Below are 18340 nucleotides of genomic sequence, written 5' to 3'. Positions count from 1 at the left end.
ATGGTAAGGATGGGCTCCAGGCTCTGTGCAAAGCCCTGCGCAAGGTTGAACTGGACTTCCATGTGCTCCATGTATACTTTCAGGCTGCCAACATGTTATTGTGCATGTCAATCAAAATCCTTTTGCAGTCTACCTTATCAGCAGTAGAACCCATGTGAGTGCCCCTTCTGGGGTGCTGGCACCTGGCTACGTTGAACCCCACCCAAACCATTCATGCCCTGTGATATTGCATGATCCACACCTGAAAGTAACTTCAACACTCTGCAGAGTGCCAGTGTTGGCTGCCAGTATTAGACTGAGCAACAAATATCTTATTCATGGTTCTCTTGCTGTTGAGATGATACTGCCCATGCAGGTAGGAGATCTTGTCTGTGTGCAAGGAGAAAGAGACAAGTTATTGGAGGGATACAACTTCAAGATGCTTGCTTACAGCATATGCCGCTGGTAGATCAGGCGATAATGTGGGGTGATGGGGTAAGTGGAATGTGAGAAGGAGGGTCAGGTACATCATCATTTCCAATGTTCTGCACTACTGCTAACCACAGGCTTCATGACCACTCCAGTAATGGCCAGTACACTTTTCTCACAAGCACACTCCCTGAGATAGAAATGTGCTTGTCAGTGTCTTGAAATGCATTTAGCTGATGTGTGCATCATGGTTGAGTTGTTGGCAGCATGTGGAAGCTGCACAATTTGGGTGTAATGCTGGTGGTAATGGTATAAAAATAGAGTATGCTGGAAATGCCTATAATTTGAATCAATCAGAACTCTCAACTAACATTCAAATGCCTTGGGATATCATCACAAACTCAGCAATAACCCCACAAAACAAAAGACTGCACCTGAAATAAAAATGGTAAAATATTGGAAATACCCAGCAGGTTAGGCAGCAACTGTGGAGAGGGAAACAATTAATGGTTCACATTGGTAACCTTTCATCAATAGTTAGAAGTGAAGCAAGTTTTGTTGGAAAGACAGTGGGGAGGAGTAGAGAGACCAAAAGAGAAGGTCTATAGAGACTCCAGGGGAGAATGATGACATTGCTGACTGAACGAGTGGTAACACTGCATTGACAGGAGGTGTCAGGAGGAAGTGCTGACTGAAACCTGAGAAACCAGAAGAGGTGAAAAAAAAGAGAAACAAACATTGAAAATGTGAGATACAAGATTGGCTGATAACTGAACTTGTTGAATTTAGGACTCAATATTCAGTTGAATGATTTCAGACAATCAGCCATACCCTGTTTTTCTCTCTGCAGATGTTGCTTGACCTGCTAGGTATTTCCAGCATTTTAAGTTTTTATCTCAGATTATTAGCATCTGCAGTATTTTGCTTTGGGGGGTCAGTGTTAATTCAGAGAGGATATCCCAGGGCATTTGAATGTTAGTGGGAAGCTCTGATTGATTCAAATTGTTTGTTGTCAGTGCATGAAGCAAGTGGGGAGGTTGATAGCAGATGGGAATTTGACAATATTATACTATGTGCATGGGGGCCATTAGATTTGCTGTGCCATGTTCAGGTACTCAGGAATTAACCTCTTACATTAACCTCATTTGTTATTTGTACGTATTTCCTCCTGACTGACCAAGTGATAGATTTGATGGCTTCCGATGCAAAGAGTGCCTCTTTCTTCTTCTGTTTCTTGCTTACCAAGGCTGACCGAGATGCATCAGTAAATTGGGTGCTTGTCCTGATCCTTGGTCAGCTATAGCTTTTTATGCAAATGTGCAATTGAATGGTTTCCACTGTCAGCTCCAACCACAAAACACTAAACTCATGTAGCTGCGTAGAACTAATGCTAGCTCTTGAAACCTGTAGAGATATGCTGAGAGCAGCAGCGCTGCAATTAGTACTGGTTGGCCACTGAGCATGTGATTGAGGTCAGGCTTTGGAGTTGATATGTGGTCTGTAGCAGAGTAGCAAGCTGATCCTTACATCTAATTCCAACACTCACAGTTTGTCCCTGTTAGGCTAAACTAAGCAGGGATTAGCAACCCAGTGCAAAACTAATGCAGGAAAGCTTTCCTCTTTCCTACCCTATCACCAGCTGCTTGAACACCTACCTCACCTCCATTGAGGTAGCAATCCTCCACCTCCATGTTGAGTAAGTTTCATGGTGGTCCATGAAAGATCAATGGCAATGCATCTAGCTCACTTCCAAGGCATCGATATTTCTTTTACGCAGAGAACGAACTTGCTCATCCAGACTGTTTACACTGTTTTTATTGAATTGAATTATCTTTAGACAGATTATATGATATTTTTGAAAACAAAACAATATTCAACAGATTAAATTTCAATTAACAACAGATTTTGAAATAGATTTTTCTCTAAAAGGTGAATATCACTTTATTGGTACTTCTTCATATGCTCTATTTCTACTTCAGTGGTGAATTTATGAGAGTTGATAAATATTTATGCATAATTCCACTTTAAATTTCAAAGATTGTAACATGAAACATGAAGTCATCTAAAATCAAAATATTATCCTCAATATTAATATTTATGGCATAATATTAGTTTACCTATCTTCTACCTATACTTGAGATCATCTTTTTAAAAACATTTTAAGGTGTTCATTATAAAAATGCCAATCATTAAAAACTGCATTGGTGATCCAATGTATTTGTGTTAAACTATTATATAGTACGACTTTACTTAATAGCTGTGGTAAGGTAGAAAGCTAGAGATTAACGTTGGTGATAAGGAAGCAGCTATTTCATGACACCCTCTAGCCCCCATTTCAATAAATGTACCAGTCTATTAAAATAAATGTTAAAATAAAAAGAAATTAAAGTGAAATTAAAAAGAATGTTTAAATAGCACCAACATTCTTGGATTATATAGTTTTTAAGCAGAATGTGCTGGATCATGTAGAAGTGCCAGCTATGTCAGGTCATCTGTAACTGTACATTGAAAAGCAAAAGTCAGAGATGGTGTGTTTGACCTCCCGCTCATATGTTGGACTCACTTGTGAGCCTGGCAGTGTAGCAATGATGTGCTGAGCTGAAGCTGGACAGCAGCTCAGCACATTCGTGCTTCACATCTGGCCCTTTCTCTCAGCTTTGCCTGGCATAAGTACCATGACGTTATTAATGTAAATGTAGGTGCAGTGAGTGGTTTGTTTAATTTTCCTTGTTTTATATATCTTAATGTTTTAATTAATTTCTAGGATTTTAAGGTGTTTTTCGTGAAATGCATTGTTCAATTTTTAATTGTTTAAACCTATTTGAGCAATTTTTAGATGTCTCTAAATACCAGAGATATTTCAAAAGCATCTGATAGAAGCAAAATGCCATCAGCTCTTTGGAGGGGCAGGGGTAGGTCCTCAGGCTCCCTCACCCGGGCCCTTGTCACAGCTTGTAGATTGCTCTACTTTGCGAAAGGACTCTTGGGTACAGAAGTTGTCATCTCCCCATCCCGCACATCCAGATCAAGTTAATGTGGTTAGTAGGCTGGATCCAGTAAGACACAAGATGCTGGAGGAACTGAGCAGGTCAGGCAGCATCTATGGAGGGAAATGGATAGTCAACATTTTGGGTGGGGATCCTTCATCTTGTCCATTTCCGTCCATAGATGCTGTCTGACCCACTGAGTTCTTCTGGCATCTTTTGTGTTGCTCTGGATTCCAGCATTTGCAGTCTCTTGTGTCTCTCTTGATCCACTAAGGCCTGGGTCATTTCTTTCATTTAAACCATAATCTACAAAGCAGGAATTTGATTTTCAGGATTATAAAGTGATTTGTGCAAATGCATCAAACAGATTATTCACTGTAGGAAGGAATTCTAGTACCACCATGCACAATATTTAACATTAGACTTTAGGCATTCAGATCAAACTTGGGCATATCCTTTTAATCTAACAAATAATGAATTATGGAAAAAAAGAATTTAAATAGCTGTAGCAGTTCAGGGGAATGTTGGTGGCAAGTACACTGTGTAGATCTGCTGCAAAAGATATTTTTGGCCCTAATGGCTTTTGTCAATTTTCATTGTGCCTCCAGCTGAGAGGTATTAAGTTGTATCATTGCGGGTGGTGGTGGGTGGTAGGGTGGGGGGGGGGGGCTTTGGGGGTAGGAGAGGGGGAGTTAGTGGAAAAAGGAGGGCATTACATGTGGTCTTCATTTTAGAAATATTCCTCCATATTACTGTTTGTAAATCCAATGTCTATAACGTCTGGTTGTGATATAAAAAGTGTTGATCTTTCAACATTGCTGGGAGCATGAAAAATGCTATGATAAGAAATGCTGGAAATACTCAGCAGGTAAGGCAGTAGGATCTTTCTTATGCATTAACCCGTAGTTTAATAGGTGGATTGCCACTTTTTACCCAGTTTATGATGTGGCAGCTGAAAGTTCATTTGTCTTAATAGATAGATCATTTAGTTATTTTGATAATGTACTGACTTACAGTTATCCTCTGGACAATATTCAAAGCAGAAGAAATACTCCAATAACTTTGATCTGAACAGAAAGAGAAGTTAACCAAAGCATTTTAAGAATCTTTTTGGAATGTCAGAGCATAAGTTTTAAGTTGATAAATTTCTGCAATATTTCTGCAGATCTTGCCTTTTGATCATTCAAGAAAAAAAAGTTCATTTGAAATGGGTTGCTACGTTAGATTTGAAGATGAAAACGAGTATCTTCTTTAGGAGCATATGCATTATGTAGAATGTGATGAAGCATCTCATTATGCTGGGAAAATCCATTGGTCAGGTTATTTGAGTTGTCTAACAGTGGGTAAAACGCACAGAACATCCAGAGCTTCCTACTGCATTCTCACTGCCAGCATCATCTTTGTAAGTGATATTTGAAAATAGTTATTTATCCTTGAATAACTAAATTAATCTTTCCATAGGAATCTCACTGTTTATTAGCTTAGAAAGGATATGCATCTGAAATGATCCAATTTTTTTTTTATCTCTGCTGCAATAACTATCTATAAAGGGCACCTGCAGTGATGAAGGGAAGAGACAAGGCCCTTTAAATTCTAACATGTTTCTGTGTGCAGTGTGATAGAATTTGTTTGGAAAACTGATTGCAAAGCGTGATCAGGAACTCACCATGAGATCTGTCAAGTCTGTGGTATATCTTCCGTATGTCAGACATGTTAATGTGCTCACTTACTTGGATATGTGCAGGCCCTCACTCCCAACCTGATTGTGTTCTTGCCCAATCAACTTCCACACCCACCCCTCAAAAAACCCCCCACCTGGTACCTCAAGGTCTTGATTTCCCAAATCCCTGAATGACGCATCTTACCTCTCCCACCCCATTTCCTCCAGCCACACATTCCTTGGATCCCAGACTGACATCCAAACCTTCCCGTTGCTCCACCAAAGTAAAGCCCATTATGTGTTAAGTACTTAATGCCTGTTCTGATGTACACAATACCTTGGGTATCATGTACAATAGAAATTTAAAATGGTGGGCCCTCAAAGTAAATACTTGTTGCCCTGCTGCCCAGTGCCTGTCTAATGTCTTTCCAAGCACTGAGGAATTTCCAGGCCAGGATTTTTACTTGATTATGGTGCCATTTGCGATTGGTATTGGTTTATTATTGTCACTTGTACCAAGGTACAGTGAAAAACTTGTCTTGCATACCGATCGTACAGATCAATTTATTATACAGTGCTGTTACATTGAGTTAGTACAGAGTGCATTGATGTAGTACATGTAAAAACAATAACAGTACAGAGTAAAGTGTCACAGCTACAGAGAAAGTGCAGTGCAAAAAAGTGCAAGGCCACAACAAGGTAGCTCATGAGGTCATTTCTTCTTTTTAGGCATTCCCTTGGGATTGAGGACGATTTGCTTCACTCTGGTCCTGTGGGTTCTGAGGTGACTGATGAGGCCAATGTGGGAACTACAGACTTAGCAGCATATGGGGCTCGTAGTGCCCGACGGGATGGGGCGGGGGGGGGGGGGTGGTTGGTGGTGTGGGAACGGGTGGTTTGTGAGGTGCTGGCTCCTTCCACCATTTACTGAGGGCTTCTGTTCTCAAGGGCATCTTGAATGCTCCTCCACTTTGAGTAGTCATGGTCTCGGGATCTTTGCTTGGTAACTTTTCCTACTCATCTATTAATGTGAATGATGTTTAATTCCTTTTCATATGTTCAGTACGATTAGAATTATTAACTGAACAGATATTGATAGTCTCGTTTCATCATGTAAGGTCTGGCACTCTGTGGATGAGCAAAAATTGCTAGATTTAAATTAATGTTTTCATTATATCCACCTCAGAACTGACTAAAACATATAAATCCCAAAAAAAACTACAGATGCTGCAAACCTGAAATAAAAACAGAAGATGCTCAAAATACTGGGCAGGTCAGGTAACAAATGTGGAAACAGAAACAGTTAACATTTCAGTCCAAGACTTTTTGTCAAAACCTGAATATGGGGTTTGTGGGTTTGGGTTATGAGACAGAGAACTACAGGCCAGTCAGCCTGACGTCAGTTGTGGGGAAGTTACTGGAGGGGATTCTTGAGGGACAGAATCTACTGGCACTTGGATAGACAGTGTCTGATTTGGAGGAGTCAGCATGGCTCTGTGCGTGGAAAGTTGTGTTTGACAAACCTTTTAGAGTTTTTTGAAGAGGTAACCAAAAGAGTAGATGAGGGTAGGTGCAGTGGATGTTGTTTATTTAGCAAGACCTTCAACAAGGTCCCACATGGTAGGCTGGTCTGGAAGGTTAGGACCCATGGAATCCAGGGAGAACTAGTTAGGTGGATTCAAAATTGGCTTGGAGGTATGAAGCAGAGGGTGGTGGTTGAAGGTTGTTTCTCGGAATGGAGGCCATATGGCCATAAGATATCGGAACTTAATTCAGCCCATTCAGTATGCTCTACCATGGCTGATTTATTTTTCTCTCTCAACCCCATTCTCCTTCCTTCTCCCCATAACCTTTGATGCCCTTACTAATCAAGAACCTATTAACCTCCACTTTAAATATATCCAATGACTTGGCCTCCACAGCCATCTGTGGCAATGAATTCCACAGATTCATTGCCGTCCGGCTAAAGAAATTCCTCCTCATCTCTGTTCTAAAGGGATGTCCTTCTATTCTGAGGCTGTGCTTCTGGTCCTCGACTCTCCCACTACTGGAAACATCCTCTCCACGTCCACTCAGTCCAGGCCTTTCAATATTTAGTAGGTTTCAATGAGATCCCCCCCTCATCCTTCTAAACTCCAGCGAGTACAGGCCCAGAGCTATCAAACACTCCTCATACGTTAACCAGCTCATTCCTGGGATCATTCCTGTAAACCTCCTCTGGACCCTCTCCAATGCCCGCACATTTTCCCTCAGATATGGGGCCCAACCTGTTCACAGTACTCTAAAGGTGTTCTGACCAATGCCTTATAAAGCCTCAGCATGACATCCTTGCTTTTATGTTCTATCCCTTGACGAGTTCAAGGCCAGTGACCAGTGGTGTGCGACAGGGGTCGGTGTTGGGACCCTTGTTATTCGTTATTTATATAAATGATTTGGATGCGAATGCACAAGGTTTAATCAGTAAGTTTGCAGATGACATGAAATTAGGAGGTGTTGTTGATAGTGAAGAAGGTTATTATAGATTACAGGGGAATTTGGATCAGTTAGGGAAGTGGGCCGAGCATTTCAATACAGATAAGTGTGAGGTGATGCATTTTGGAAAGTCAAACCAGCGTAGGACTTATACTATGAATAGTAGGGGACTAGGGAGTGTAATGGAAGAGAGGAACTTAGGAGTACAAGTGCATAGTTCATTGAAAACGGTGTCACAGGTAGACAGGGTGGTGAAAAAGGTGTTTAGCACGCTGGCCTTCATCAGTCAGGGCATTGAGCATAGGAGTTAGGACATTATGTTGCAATCGTATAAGTCACTGGTGAGGCCGCACTTGGAGTACTGTGTACCGTTTTGGTCACCCTGTTATAATAAAGACATGGTTAAACTGGAAAGAATGCAGAAAAGATTTACAAGGATGTTGCCAGGACTTGAGGGCCTGAGTTATAGGGAGAGGTTGGCCAGGCTAGGTCTTTATTCCCTGAAACATAGGAGGATGAGGGGCGACCTTATAGAAGTGTTTAAAATTATGAGAATCATAGACAAGTTGGATGGTAACAGTCTTTTCCCCAGGGCAGGGGGGTCCAAAACTAGGGGCATAGATTTAGGGCAAGAGGGGAAAGATTTAAAAGGGACCTGAGGGGCAACTGTTTCACACAGTGGGTGGTGAGTATATGGAACGAGCTGCCAGAGGAAGTGGCTGAGGCAGGTACAATAGTGTCATTTAAGAAGCACTTGGAGAGGTACATGGAGGGGCGGGGCTTAGAGGGATATGGACCGAACACAGGAAAGTGGGACTAGCTGGATGGGCACCATGGTCGACATAGACTTGTTAGGCCGAAGGGGCTGTATCCGTGCTGTACTGCTCTTTGATTCAATGGCTTATTTTTCCACAGATGCTATCTGACCTGCTGAGTGTTTCCAGCAGTTTCTGTTTCTTTATTCTAAGAATAAGTTCTGGATGCATCCGCACTGAGAAGTCAAATGTTGTGATTTTCATGTTTATATGTCAAAATATGCACACCTGAATTTTTGGCTTTCATCTCTTATAAAGGATGCAATGATCTGTCAACTTCAACTAAGTTTTTTTAGTTTATGTGCTGCAGATACAGTATACTCTGTCAAGTAAACAATAACTTATTTTTAATATAAAAAACTCACAGCCATGCATTAATGAGATTGATATTCAGTTTCTTGTTGAGATGAAGAGCACCTTTATTTAGTCAAAACAATCCAGATCTTTGCAGCAGAAAGAAATTAAATGTGACCAAACTCAAAGGGTAAAAAGGTGAAGAATGGCAAGGAATTCAAGTGAAATTCAAGTATTATTAAAACTACTTCCAATATGAACCACTCAAGCAACAAATCAGAGTGTAATGGATGGATTTATAGTTTTTAGTCAAAAGATTTGATATTAAACCCTAAACAATGCAGTTATTAGACATCATTTCTTTTGCTACTACTCGTATGTTTCATATTTCCAAGGAAAGCATTGATTGAAAATGGAGGATTGTGACAGAACAGTGATGAGTTCTAGGGATGGTGTGTGGTATTGTATGGTTGATTATAATGGATTAAGTGGAAGGTGTGACTTCATCTGCAGAGGAAAAGGGGTACAACAGAATCAACCAGTGTAGGACCACATAAAAATATAAATGGCACAGTTTTTAGGTATATTTTTTGATGTTGGAAGCACATCAGATTTAAATTGCTCTAACGTGCTTAGAGGATGAAGCTGGATATTTTTCATGCATGATACCAACGCACAATCTCTGTTCAAGCAACTGAGAAATTCCTCTGTTACCATTTAATTGTGGCATTGATTGTGGGGGATCTTGGACTGGAGTGCAGATTTTCAATATTTATTGCAGTTCTTTTATGGTAGAAGCATGATTTTGGCTTGCTCATCAATCAGAATACTTGCTTAAGATAAGGTAGTGCTGATTATTTAAAATTATGCTCAGTGGTATAATTTTTCAAATTATTTCTTTCTCCCTTGTTAAGCCAAGGGAAATGAGACAGGAAAGCTGATTCCCGCTGCATTGAGACACTAACACTCCCCTTGATTAGTACCTTCTGGTTACCTGTAGGAGGATGGATTGCTGGAACACCATAACATCCTCAAAATCCCATTGGACACTGGTGTCCAAATCCATGGTAGCTATAGTTTGACTTTGTATGTGAGTAAACTGAGCTGGATGGCTTCTGTCTACTGCAGTGGAAGCTAAGATCTTCCCCTTCAGATGATACATTCATTATGTTTGGACCCACGATGGCATAAGTGATATAGGTCAAGGATGGAAAAAGTAGTCTCTAGCATCTGTGCAAACCTCTGTGTATGGCTGGATTCCACAGGGCTTTTGGTGTTTGACAAGATTTCACTCAAACCTGACAGTGCCCCTAGCATTTTATTGTCTCAACTTTTCAGTTTTTTATCCTTAAATGCCCTGTCAAAATTCTCACCTGGGTCCTCTGCAACTTTATTTCCTGGGGAGTTGATACTTGAGCTACTGTTAACTCTACCCTTGCTCTAGGCTCAAGCACCATGGGGATCCCTCATCTCAATTATTCTTTATAATATCTGTAAAACATGCCAATATCTGGTAGCTCAGCCTGTCAAATCAGATAATGACGTGAATTCTTTTGGGTGCTTTAAGGAGCACATTTTTAAATTTCAAAAATAAAATTTATTCATTGAAATATATACAAGAAATACAAAACATGGCTTTCTTTACATTCCTGGCGTCGTCCAGTCCATACATTCATAATGTTGTCAAGTCTACACATGGTGATGTCATCAAGTTCATACATTCTGTGTACAAAACACAAATGCCACTCATATGGCCTCTTTGAACAATATAGCCTTCAAGTGTTTGCGGGGCTATTACACAGGACCCAGACCCTCAATGTCTAGTGGCAGCAGGACCTTAGATTGCAGCCCTTCCCTGCAAAGATTTTGCATTGGTTGCACTGCTTCAGTGCATCCCTTAGCACGTACTCCTGCAGCCTGGAATGTGCCAGTGCTCCAGTGAGATGTTCGTAAATGAATGGTATGAACATCTCATTGGAACACTGTACCATATTCTTCATTTAAGGCAATTGATATAAAATGTAAATAGCAACAGGGCCTTGCACTGATCCATATGACACCCCAGTAGTAACTGAAAGAGTCTGTTTATTCCTGCTCTGTGTTTTCAGCCCGTCAACTAATCCTCTATCCTTGACAATATATGACCTTATTTTAGAACCCTTAAGTTAGCATACAAAAAGTTGTTATAAAAGATATCCATTGCAGTATTGTATTTAAAATAGAATTGGTTTCCTCCCCAACCAAGACCCATCAATCCTAATGATTACATCCTCAAAACCACCTTCTTGGGTTTTTCAACAAGATTTCCCTTTCATTAAACATACTCAACATATTTACTCTGCTTAATGATATGATTTTCTGTATGCCTTCCTACAATATCCTTAACAATGGATTCTAGGATTTTCCTACATCTGCAGTTTCCTATTTTCTCTGTTTTTCCTTTAACAAACAGTCTAACATATAATTCTTTAGAACCCACTGGGACCATTCCAAAACCTAATCATTTCTGAAAATCCATCATCTCTGCATCTTCCTATTCCTGAATAGTAGAATGTTCATTTGGTTCAAGGGGATCTGGTGGCTTTTAGTCCCCTTATCTCTCCAATAATTTCTCTTTACTAATACTTTCTCCTTCTCTTTCGACTTTTATTTCATCTTTTTGTCTCTTCCGGTTTGAAGACAGATGCAAATATGTTGAATAACGCAGCCACATTCTCATTGCCCATATTACAATTTGTCCTCCCTTCCTCCGACGGACTTATATTTAGTTTTCCTACTCTTTTTACATTCTTGTAGAAACTCTGAGTTACTTTCTATTTTCTCAATGTGGCCTCCTCTACATCGATGAGGCCAAGCGTAGACTTGGCGACCATTTGTGGAGCACCAGCACTGTGTGTACAATGACCATTGAAATGATCTGTATGGATAACAAAGATTTTTCGCTGTACCTCGGTATATGTGACAATAATAAACTAATTTCCCAATTTACCATTTTGAGCTCCCAGTTGCAAGCCATTTCATCTCCCCATTCCCAAACCGTCCTGTCAGTCCTTGGTCTCCTCCACTGCCAGGGTGAGGTCAAGTGCAAACTGGAAGAACAACACCTCATATTCTGCCTGGGTGGTCTATAACCCAAAGGTATGAACATTGAATTTTCCAATTTCAGCACCCTCTGTTTTCCATTGTCTCTCTCCTCCTGATCCAGACAGGTTATCTCAACTCCCCCCCCCACCTTTCCAAAACCCCCAGCTCCCCCATTACCCAGTTTCATTCCCCTCCCCCAACTGGTTCCACCTGCCCATCACTCACATACTTAACCTGCTCCGTCTCCTATCCCCTTCAATCTTCCCATCATTCCTCCTTAATCTCGATCCAATTATCACCTTCTAGCTTTTGTCCCTACCCCTTCCCTCCATTCCCCACCCGGCTCCATCTGACACCCCTTTCCTTTCCTTATCTGCTTCTACATATCACCTACCAGCTACTGTCTCACAACTCTTCCCATCCCTCTCCTACACATGCCTCCTTCTGCCCATCATCCCCTTCCTCACCTGGTTCCACCTATTACCTGCCAGCCCCTGCCTCACCCCTCCCTCTCAGCCTCTGCCTCCACAGATGCTGCCTGACCCACTGAGTTCCTCCAGCAGTTTGATTTTTGTTCACTTTTTATATTTTTTTGCCAATTTTCTTTTATCTCTCTTTATTTGGTCATATTTTACTGGTTTCTAAACCTCCCAATTATTAGGTTTGGCAACAGAATAATTCCTTTAATCTAATACCATTCTTGATCTCTTCAGTTAGCTGCTATGCTAATATAGTTTTTATTTCACAGTTGAATGTATACCTGAGGTGAACTGTAAGATATTGCTTTAATATTTTACCATTGAATATCTACTGCAAGATCTTATCATCTGACATTCCAACCTATTTTCATCCATTTTCTCCTTTTGCCTCTTACAACTTTACTTAATTTCAAGGCTAGTTTCCATCTTAAATGTCATTCTTGAATTCCATATTGTGATCACTTTTCCCCATAATGGCCATAGGATCAAGCTGATTAATCTCCACTTGTAACATTCATGCATCTATCTTGTTGCAAAGGTTTAAGTTGTTCAGATAAAGCACCTTTACTTCATTATTTTTTCTTGATTTGAACTTTTTTTAAGTTGAAAGTGCTTTTCATTAAATTCATTGGGCAGAGCGCAAAGCTTTAATGTACAAACTGATCGAATTTTATCGGAACCTAACTGGTGAATGGGGATTTTGTGCTCTTGTAGCCTGCTTCCTCCTTGGATATGATGTGTATAGGCTCAGAAGCCATTGAGTATGCTCATTAATACAAGCAGAATAAAATGTATGATTGGTGTAACTTGCATGTTTTACTACAGCCCGTGTGAAGGTTAAGAAAAGTGTGGAAGAAGAAATCTGTTTCTGTTTTAGTAAAAGAATCTGTCCGTACCTGGGCTGCTGCTAGGGAGACTGGAGGAAGCACTCCATTCTCCCCCTTAAATCATCACTCTTTTCCTTCACGTTTTCTAAGATTTTGACCAGGGTCCGGGATTGACCAGCACAGTGGTGCAGCCAGTAGACCTGCTGCCTCATGGCTCCAGTGACCCAGGTTCAATCCTGATCTCTGGTGCTATCTGTGCAGAGTTTGAACATTCTTCCTGTGACCTTGTGGCTGTCCGCCAGATGCTCCGGTTTCCTCCCAATTCTCAAAGACGTACAGGTTGGTAGGTTAATTGGCCTCTGTAAACTGCCCCTTGTGTGGAGGTGAGTGGTAAAATCTTGGGGAAATTGATGGGAACAAGGGGAAGATACAATGGGTTTTAGTGTAAATGGGTGCTTGTTAATTGGTGCAGATTTAATGGGCTGAAGGGCCTGTTTCCATGCTGTATGACCCTATGGCTCTATGATTCTATGACTGCCAGCTCTAACATGCAGGGTGCAGTGTATTAAGCAATCATCAGACCCTCACAGCCTTGCACAAAAACTGGTGTGTGTGCCCCCTTGCTGCGTAAACATGCATTAAATAATTTCTAGTCTACTATCCCTTATTTCACTGTATCATAAACCAAATTGATATTGATGTTTATGTCCTTCATTTTGAAAATATTACTTCCTTTCTGCTGAACCATCTGCCAATCCTCAGCCCGCCCACTTTTGGATTGAAGCCTTATCCTTAGTCCTGATTGTCTGATTCACCAGAGGACTGCTTCCAGCCTGACTTAAGGGAATCACATCCCAATGGAACACTTCCTTCTTTCTCCAATAATGCCATCAATGTCCCATGGCACACAAGCCCTCTCTATTTCACCAATCTTTGAGCCATGTATCAAATGTTCTGATCTTTTTTAACTCTAGTCTGCACATGACTCATTATCATCCTTGGTTGTTACATGGTTCAGGTAATTTCAACCTCTTTTCCTTAAAGAACCCCATTCCTTTTCTACCAATGCTGCTTGTTCCATTGTAGACCACAACAACTATATCTTCCTCTTTAATTCCAAGTTCTTCTCCAGGCATAAGATGTCCCTGACGCAGGGCTGGCAGCACAACCTTCTGAAACCCCTTGACTGCTGCACCCCCTACTACCACGAGGCTCTCTGTTATTCTCCCTACTTGAATGGGTTCTTGTGCCATGGTCCTTCATTCACTCTTTGCTCTCATCCATGTGGGTAGCATACACCTTATTACCTTTTGGACAAGGTCGACGATTGAGGCTTCTGCATCTGTCATCCTCAGTACCTGTTTGACTAGCATTCACCTCTTCTATTCATAATCACTGAACAAATTTATACTGCACCCACCCTAAGCAGTGGAACTGCTTCCTGGGTCAAACGGTTGAGTTAACTCTTGCCCTCCCTAATGCATCACATTGTCTGCAATTCAAACCTCACCTCAGCTAATTGGAGCTGAACTAACTTAAGATGCTAGCTGCAGCTGTGATTAAATGGAACCTCATGGGTCTCTGCCCACTCTCACATGTTGCAGTTAATGATACAACACCTGCCTTGCTATCCTCTCAATTTGTGTTTTATATATTCAATTAGTTAAGGTTTTTACCTACTGGAATAGTTGTTTTTTAACTAATTAGACTACCTGCTGTAAACTATTTATTTAATACAATGTTATATTTTCCTCAACCATTACCCTTGCTTGAAAAATACAAAGCTCATTCAGCAATTAATGACCTGATAACTATGGCTGTACTCAGTTTTCTTTGTGCAAATTCAGGCTGTTCTTTCATCCGATGCCACGCTCTAAGCTCTTGGTATCTCCTTCTCCCTCTCAGGTCATTTCTTTTATCCCTCACTGTATTCGCTGCTCTAGTTGTCTGTCATATTACAACTTTTATCCGCATTGCTCTTGCTGTTTTATGCTGTCTCCTGGGTTGCCCGTTTATTCCCACTGTGCATCATCAGACCTCACTGTGTTTTCTGCTAAGAATTTCTTTGCAAAGTTCAAAGATTATATGGCATTTTACTGTTGCACTTCTGGTAAAAAGACCAGCATCTTATTATATGATGTTTCATTGTTGCACTTTGGGTTAAAAAGCTTCAAATCTAAATAAACCATTTTGAAAAAGGCCTGATAAGTCTCTTTGACTACAGTTGAAGGTCACAGATTACCTTTCGAATGGCATCCTAAGATTTGCAGCAAATGATGCTTTGATGAAAGGTTCGCTCCTCAGATATCAGGAAAAACACAGTCATGCTAATACATGCAAGAGAAAGTATTACAGTATATTTGTACTGAATATGGTTTATTCAAGTAACGCCATATTTGTTCTCTTTCAGGCAAGGATAAACCCAGTGAACGTGACACCTCGGATTTTAGCTGTTGATCAGGACATAAATATTAAACCAACTGACGATCAACCAGGGATTGTCTACAGCATTCTTGTCGGTTGGTAACTGTAAAATGCCTTATTGTTTGTCTTGCCAAGGTTTATTATCTGGTTCTAATAATAGTATGTAATGAAGCGCCAGGTCAAAGTTTAAGTTTAATCATTTCGTTCTGTTAGTTGGATAAATTGTTTCCTTTGATTGACAGTATTAAGTGCTGTGCCAATCATTTTGAAGAAATTAATCATACAAGATTGTCCTGTTTTGTTTAAGGTACGCCTGAGGATTATGCTAAGTACTTCTATCTGAATAATATCACCGCAGAGCTTTATCTCCTAAGACCAATAAATAGGGATTTTCATCAGAAATTTGATTTGGTTATTAAGGTAAATTCAAATTAATTATTGTTTTGTGTCAAGTGTTCCATTGAATACAGGATATAGTTAGAAAGTAACTGGTCTAATATGCATATGAATATTTATCTGTAGCAACATAAAATATTCATCTCAGCAGAGAATGGGATCTACACAAAAGTAAATGTAATACATTATAGTAACACATTGTGCCATAATATTTAATCTTAACAGTTACCATTTATCTCTTTATTCTCTTTGTTTAAATTTTCTTCATTCTCTGATGATTTAAATATTCAAAGGAATTAGTTGAGTGACATTGTCTATCCTTTTGTTTTTTTAATGTAATTTGTATTTAAATGAGAGTAGATATTTTTTGGCAGTTTATGATCAAAATAAATGAATAGTTTTGAAGGGCAATTTAAATTGAGAGTTACTCAGCTGAATACTGCTTAACAAAGAGGGATCTAAGCACATTGTCATTGATGTTAATGGAATTGTTTGGTCAAGTATGTTCAGGAAGAAGTTCCATGTCCAGTATTAACACGCCGACTCTGATGATTAGACTGCAGCAAGGCTTTGTTCTGCTTTACAGGACAGCAATAACTGGGTTATAAACAACTGACGTACTCTACTTGTGGTGTTGAAATGACTAAGGATAAAATTGAAAGAGGTTTAGTCGCCTTAGTAAACTGGACACAACACTTAAGATGCCTAAGCGTGGCAAAGCAACAATCAATAAAGTTATTAGAGTATCAAACTACATCGCTAAATGATTGGAATATAAGTCAGAGGAAGTGATTGATCTGTTCTGAATACCATCTTCAATTCAGCTGTCAGCAAGTCAGGGGATACATTCAAGTAAAGAGAAATGTTATGAACTTGAGTTATGAGGAAGTGAAATCTTGCATAAAAGCTTTAGTGTATCCCCACTGCCTCTGCCACAGGATCAGTCTGGGTTCTAATCTGTCTTTGAAAGATGATGTGCTTCTTGAAATCAGTCTTCGATCAGTTTTTAGCCGTGAGCTCCTAGTCTTAGATTTAACTCAGACAAATGCATCATATCTACCTTTGTTCTACATAGTATTATCTAATTTAGCCAGAAGTCTTTCTACATTTTCCTGAGGACTCTTTTTCTCGAAACTGAAGGCCACCCTCTTACTGCATGTAAATCCAGAATGTTTCAGTGTTCCTTATTGATTAGAACTATGTACAACATTTACTCTGTAAACCGACTGGAATTGTACAGATTCAGCATGATGTGATCGGTCTGTTTTTCCAATATAATCCTGAATTTTGGTTTATATAAAGTTTGCTTACCAGAAATTGGAATTGGAATTGGTTTATTATTGTCACTTGTACCGAGGCACAGTGAAAAACTTGTCGTGCATACCGTTCATACAGATCAATTCATTACACAGTACATTGAGGTAATACAAGGTAAAACAATACAGAATGCAGAGAAAAGGGTCACATCTACAGAGCAAGTGCAGTGCAGGTAAACAATAAGGTGCAAGGTCATAACAAGGTAGATTGTGAGGTGAAGAATCCACCTTATCGTACTAGGGTACTGCTCAATAGTCTAATAACAGTGGGATTGAAGCTGTCCTTGAGCCTGGTGGTATGTGCTTTCAGGCTTTTGTATCTTCTGCCTGATGGGAGAGGGGAGAAGAGAGGATGTCCTGATTGGGTGGGGTCTTTGATTATGCTGGCAGCTTTACCGAGGCAGCAAGAAGTATAGACAGAGTCCATGGAGGCGAGGCTAGTTTCCGTGATGTGCTGAGCTGTGTCCACAACTCTCCACAGTTTCTTGCAGTCCCAGACAGAGCAGTTGCCATACCAAGCTGTGATATATCCAGATAGGATGCTTTTTTGGAATTGGAATTGAAATTGGTTTATTATTGTCACTTGTACCAAGTGAAAAACTTGTTGTGCATATCGTTCATACAGATCAATTCATTACACAGTACATTGAGGTAGTACAAGGCAAAACAATACAGAATGCAGAATAAGGTGTAACAGCTACAAAGAGTGTGCAGTGTAGGCAGACAATAAGGTGCAAGGTCAAGAGTCCATCTTATTATACTAGGGAACCGTTCAATAATCTTATAACAGTGGGTTAGAAGCTGTCCTTGAGCCTGGTAGTACATGCTTTCAGGCTTTTGTATCTTCTGCCCGATGGGAGGAGGGTGAAGAGAGAATGTCCAGTGTGGGTGGGGTCTTCGATTATGCTGGCTGTTTTACCAAAGTAACGAGAAGTATAGAGTCCATAGAGGGAAAGCTGGTTTCCGTGATGTGCTGAGCTGTGATATTGGTATTGGTTTATTATTGTCACTTGTACCGAGGTACAGTGAAAAACTTGTCTTGCATACCGATCATACAGGTCAATTTGTTAACGCAGTGCAGTTATATTGAGTCAGTACAGAGTGCATTGATGTAGTACAGGTAAAAACAATAACAGTACAGCATAAAATGTCACAGCTACAGAGAAAGTGCAGTGCAA

The 18340-nt window shown here is 40.2% G+C and overlaps 1 protein-coding gene across 1 annotated transcript in view; it reads left to right on the top strand.

Annotated features, from left to right (window-relative positions):
- pcdh15b (protocadherin-related 15b) overlaps window positions 1-18340 on the top strand; it is a 564355-nt gene that overhangs the window by 182749 nt on the left and 363266 nt on the right. Inside the window, exons 9-10 of the mRNA XM_052027763.1 lie at window positions 15437-15545; window positions 15758-15870. Coding sequence (XP_051883723.1) covers window positions 15437-15545; window positions 15758-15870 — 222 coding nt within the window. The remainder of the gene's footprint in view (window positions 1-15436; window positions 15546-15757; window positions 15871-18340) is intronic.

The sequence above is a fragment of the Pristis pectinata genome, chromosome 12 (genome assembly GCF_009764475.1).
Source record: "Pristis pectinata isolate sPriPec2 chromosome 12, sPriPec2.1.pri, whole genome shotgun sequence".
Lineage (NCBI taxonomy): Eukaryota > Metazoa > Chordata > Chondrichthyes > Rhinopristiformes > Pristidae > Pristis > Pristis pectinata.
The sequence above is the reverse complement of the archived record's forward strand: the minus strand, read 5'-3'. Positions and strand labels throughout refer to the sequence as shown.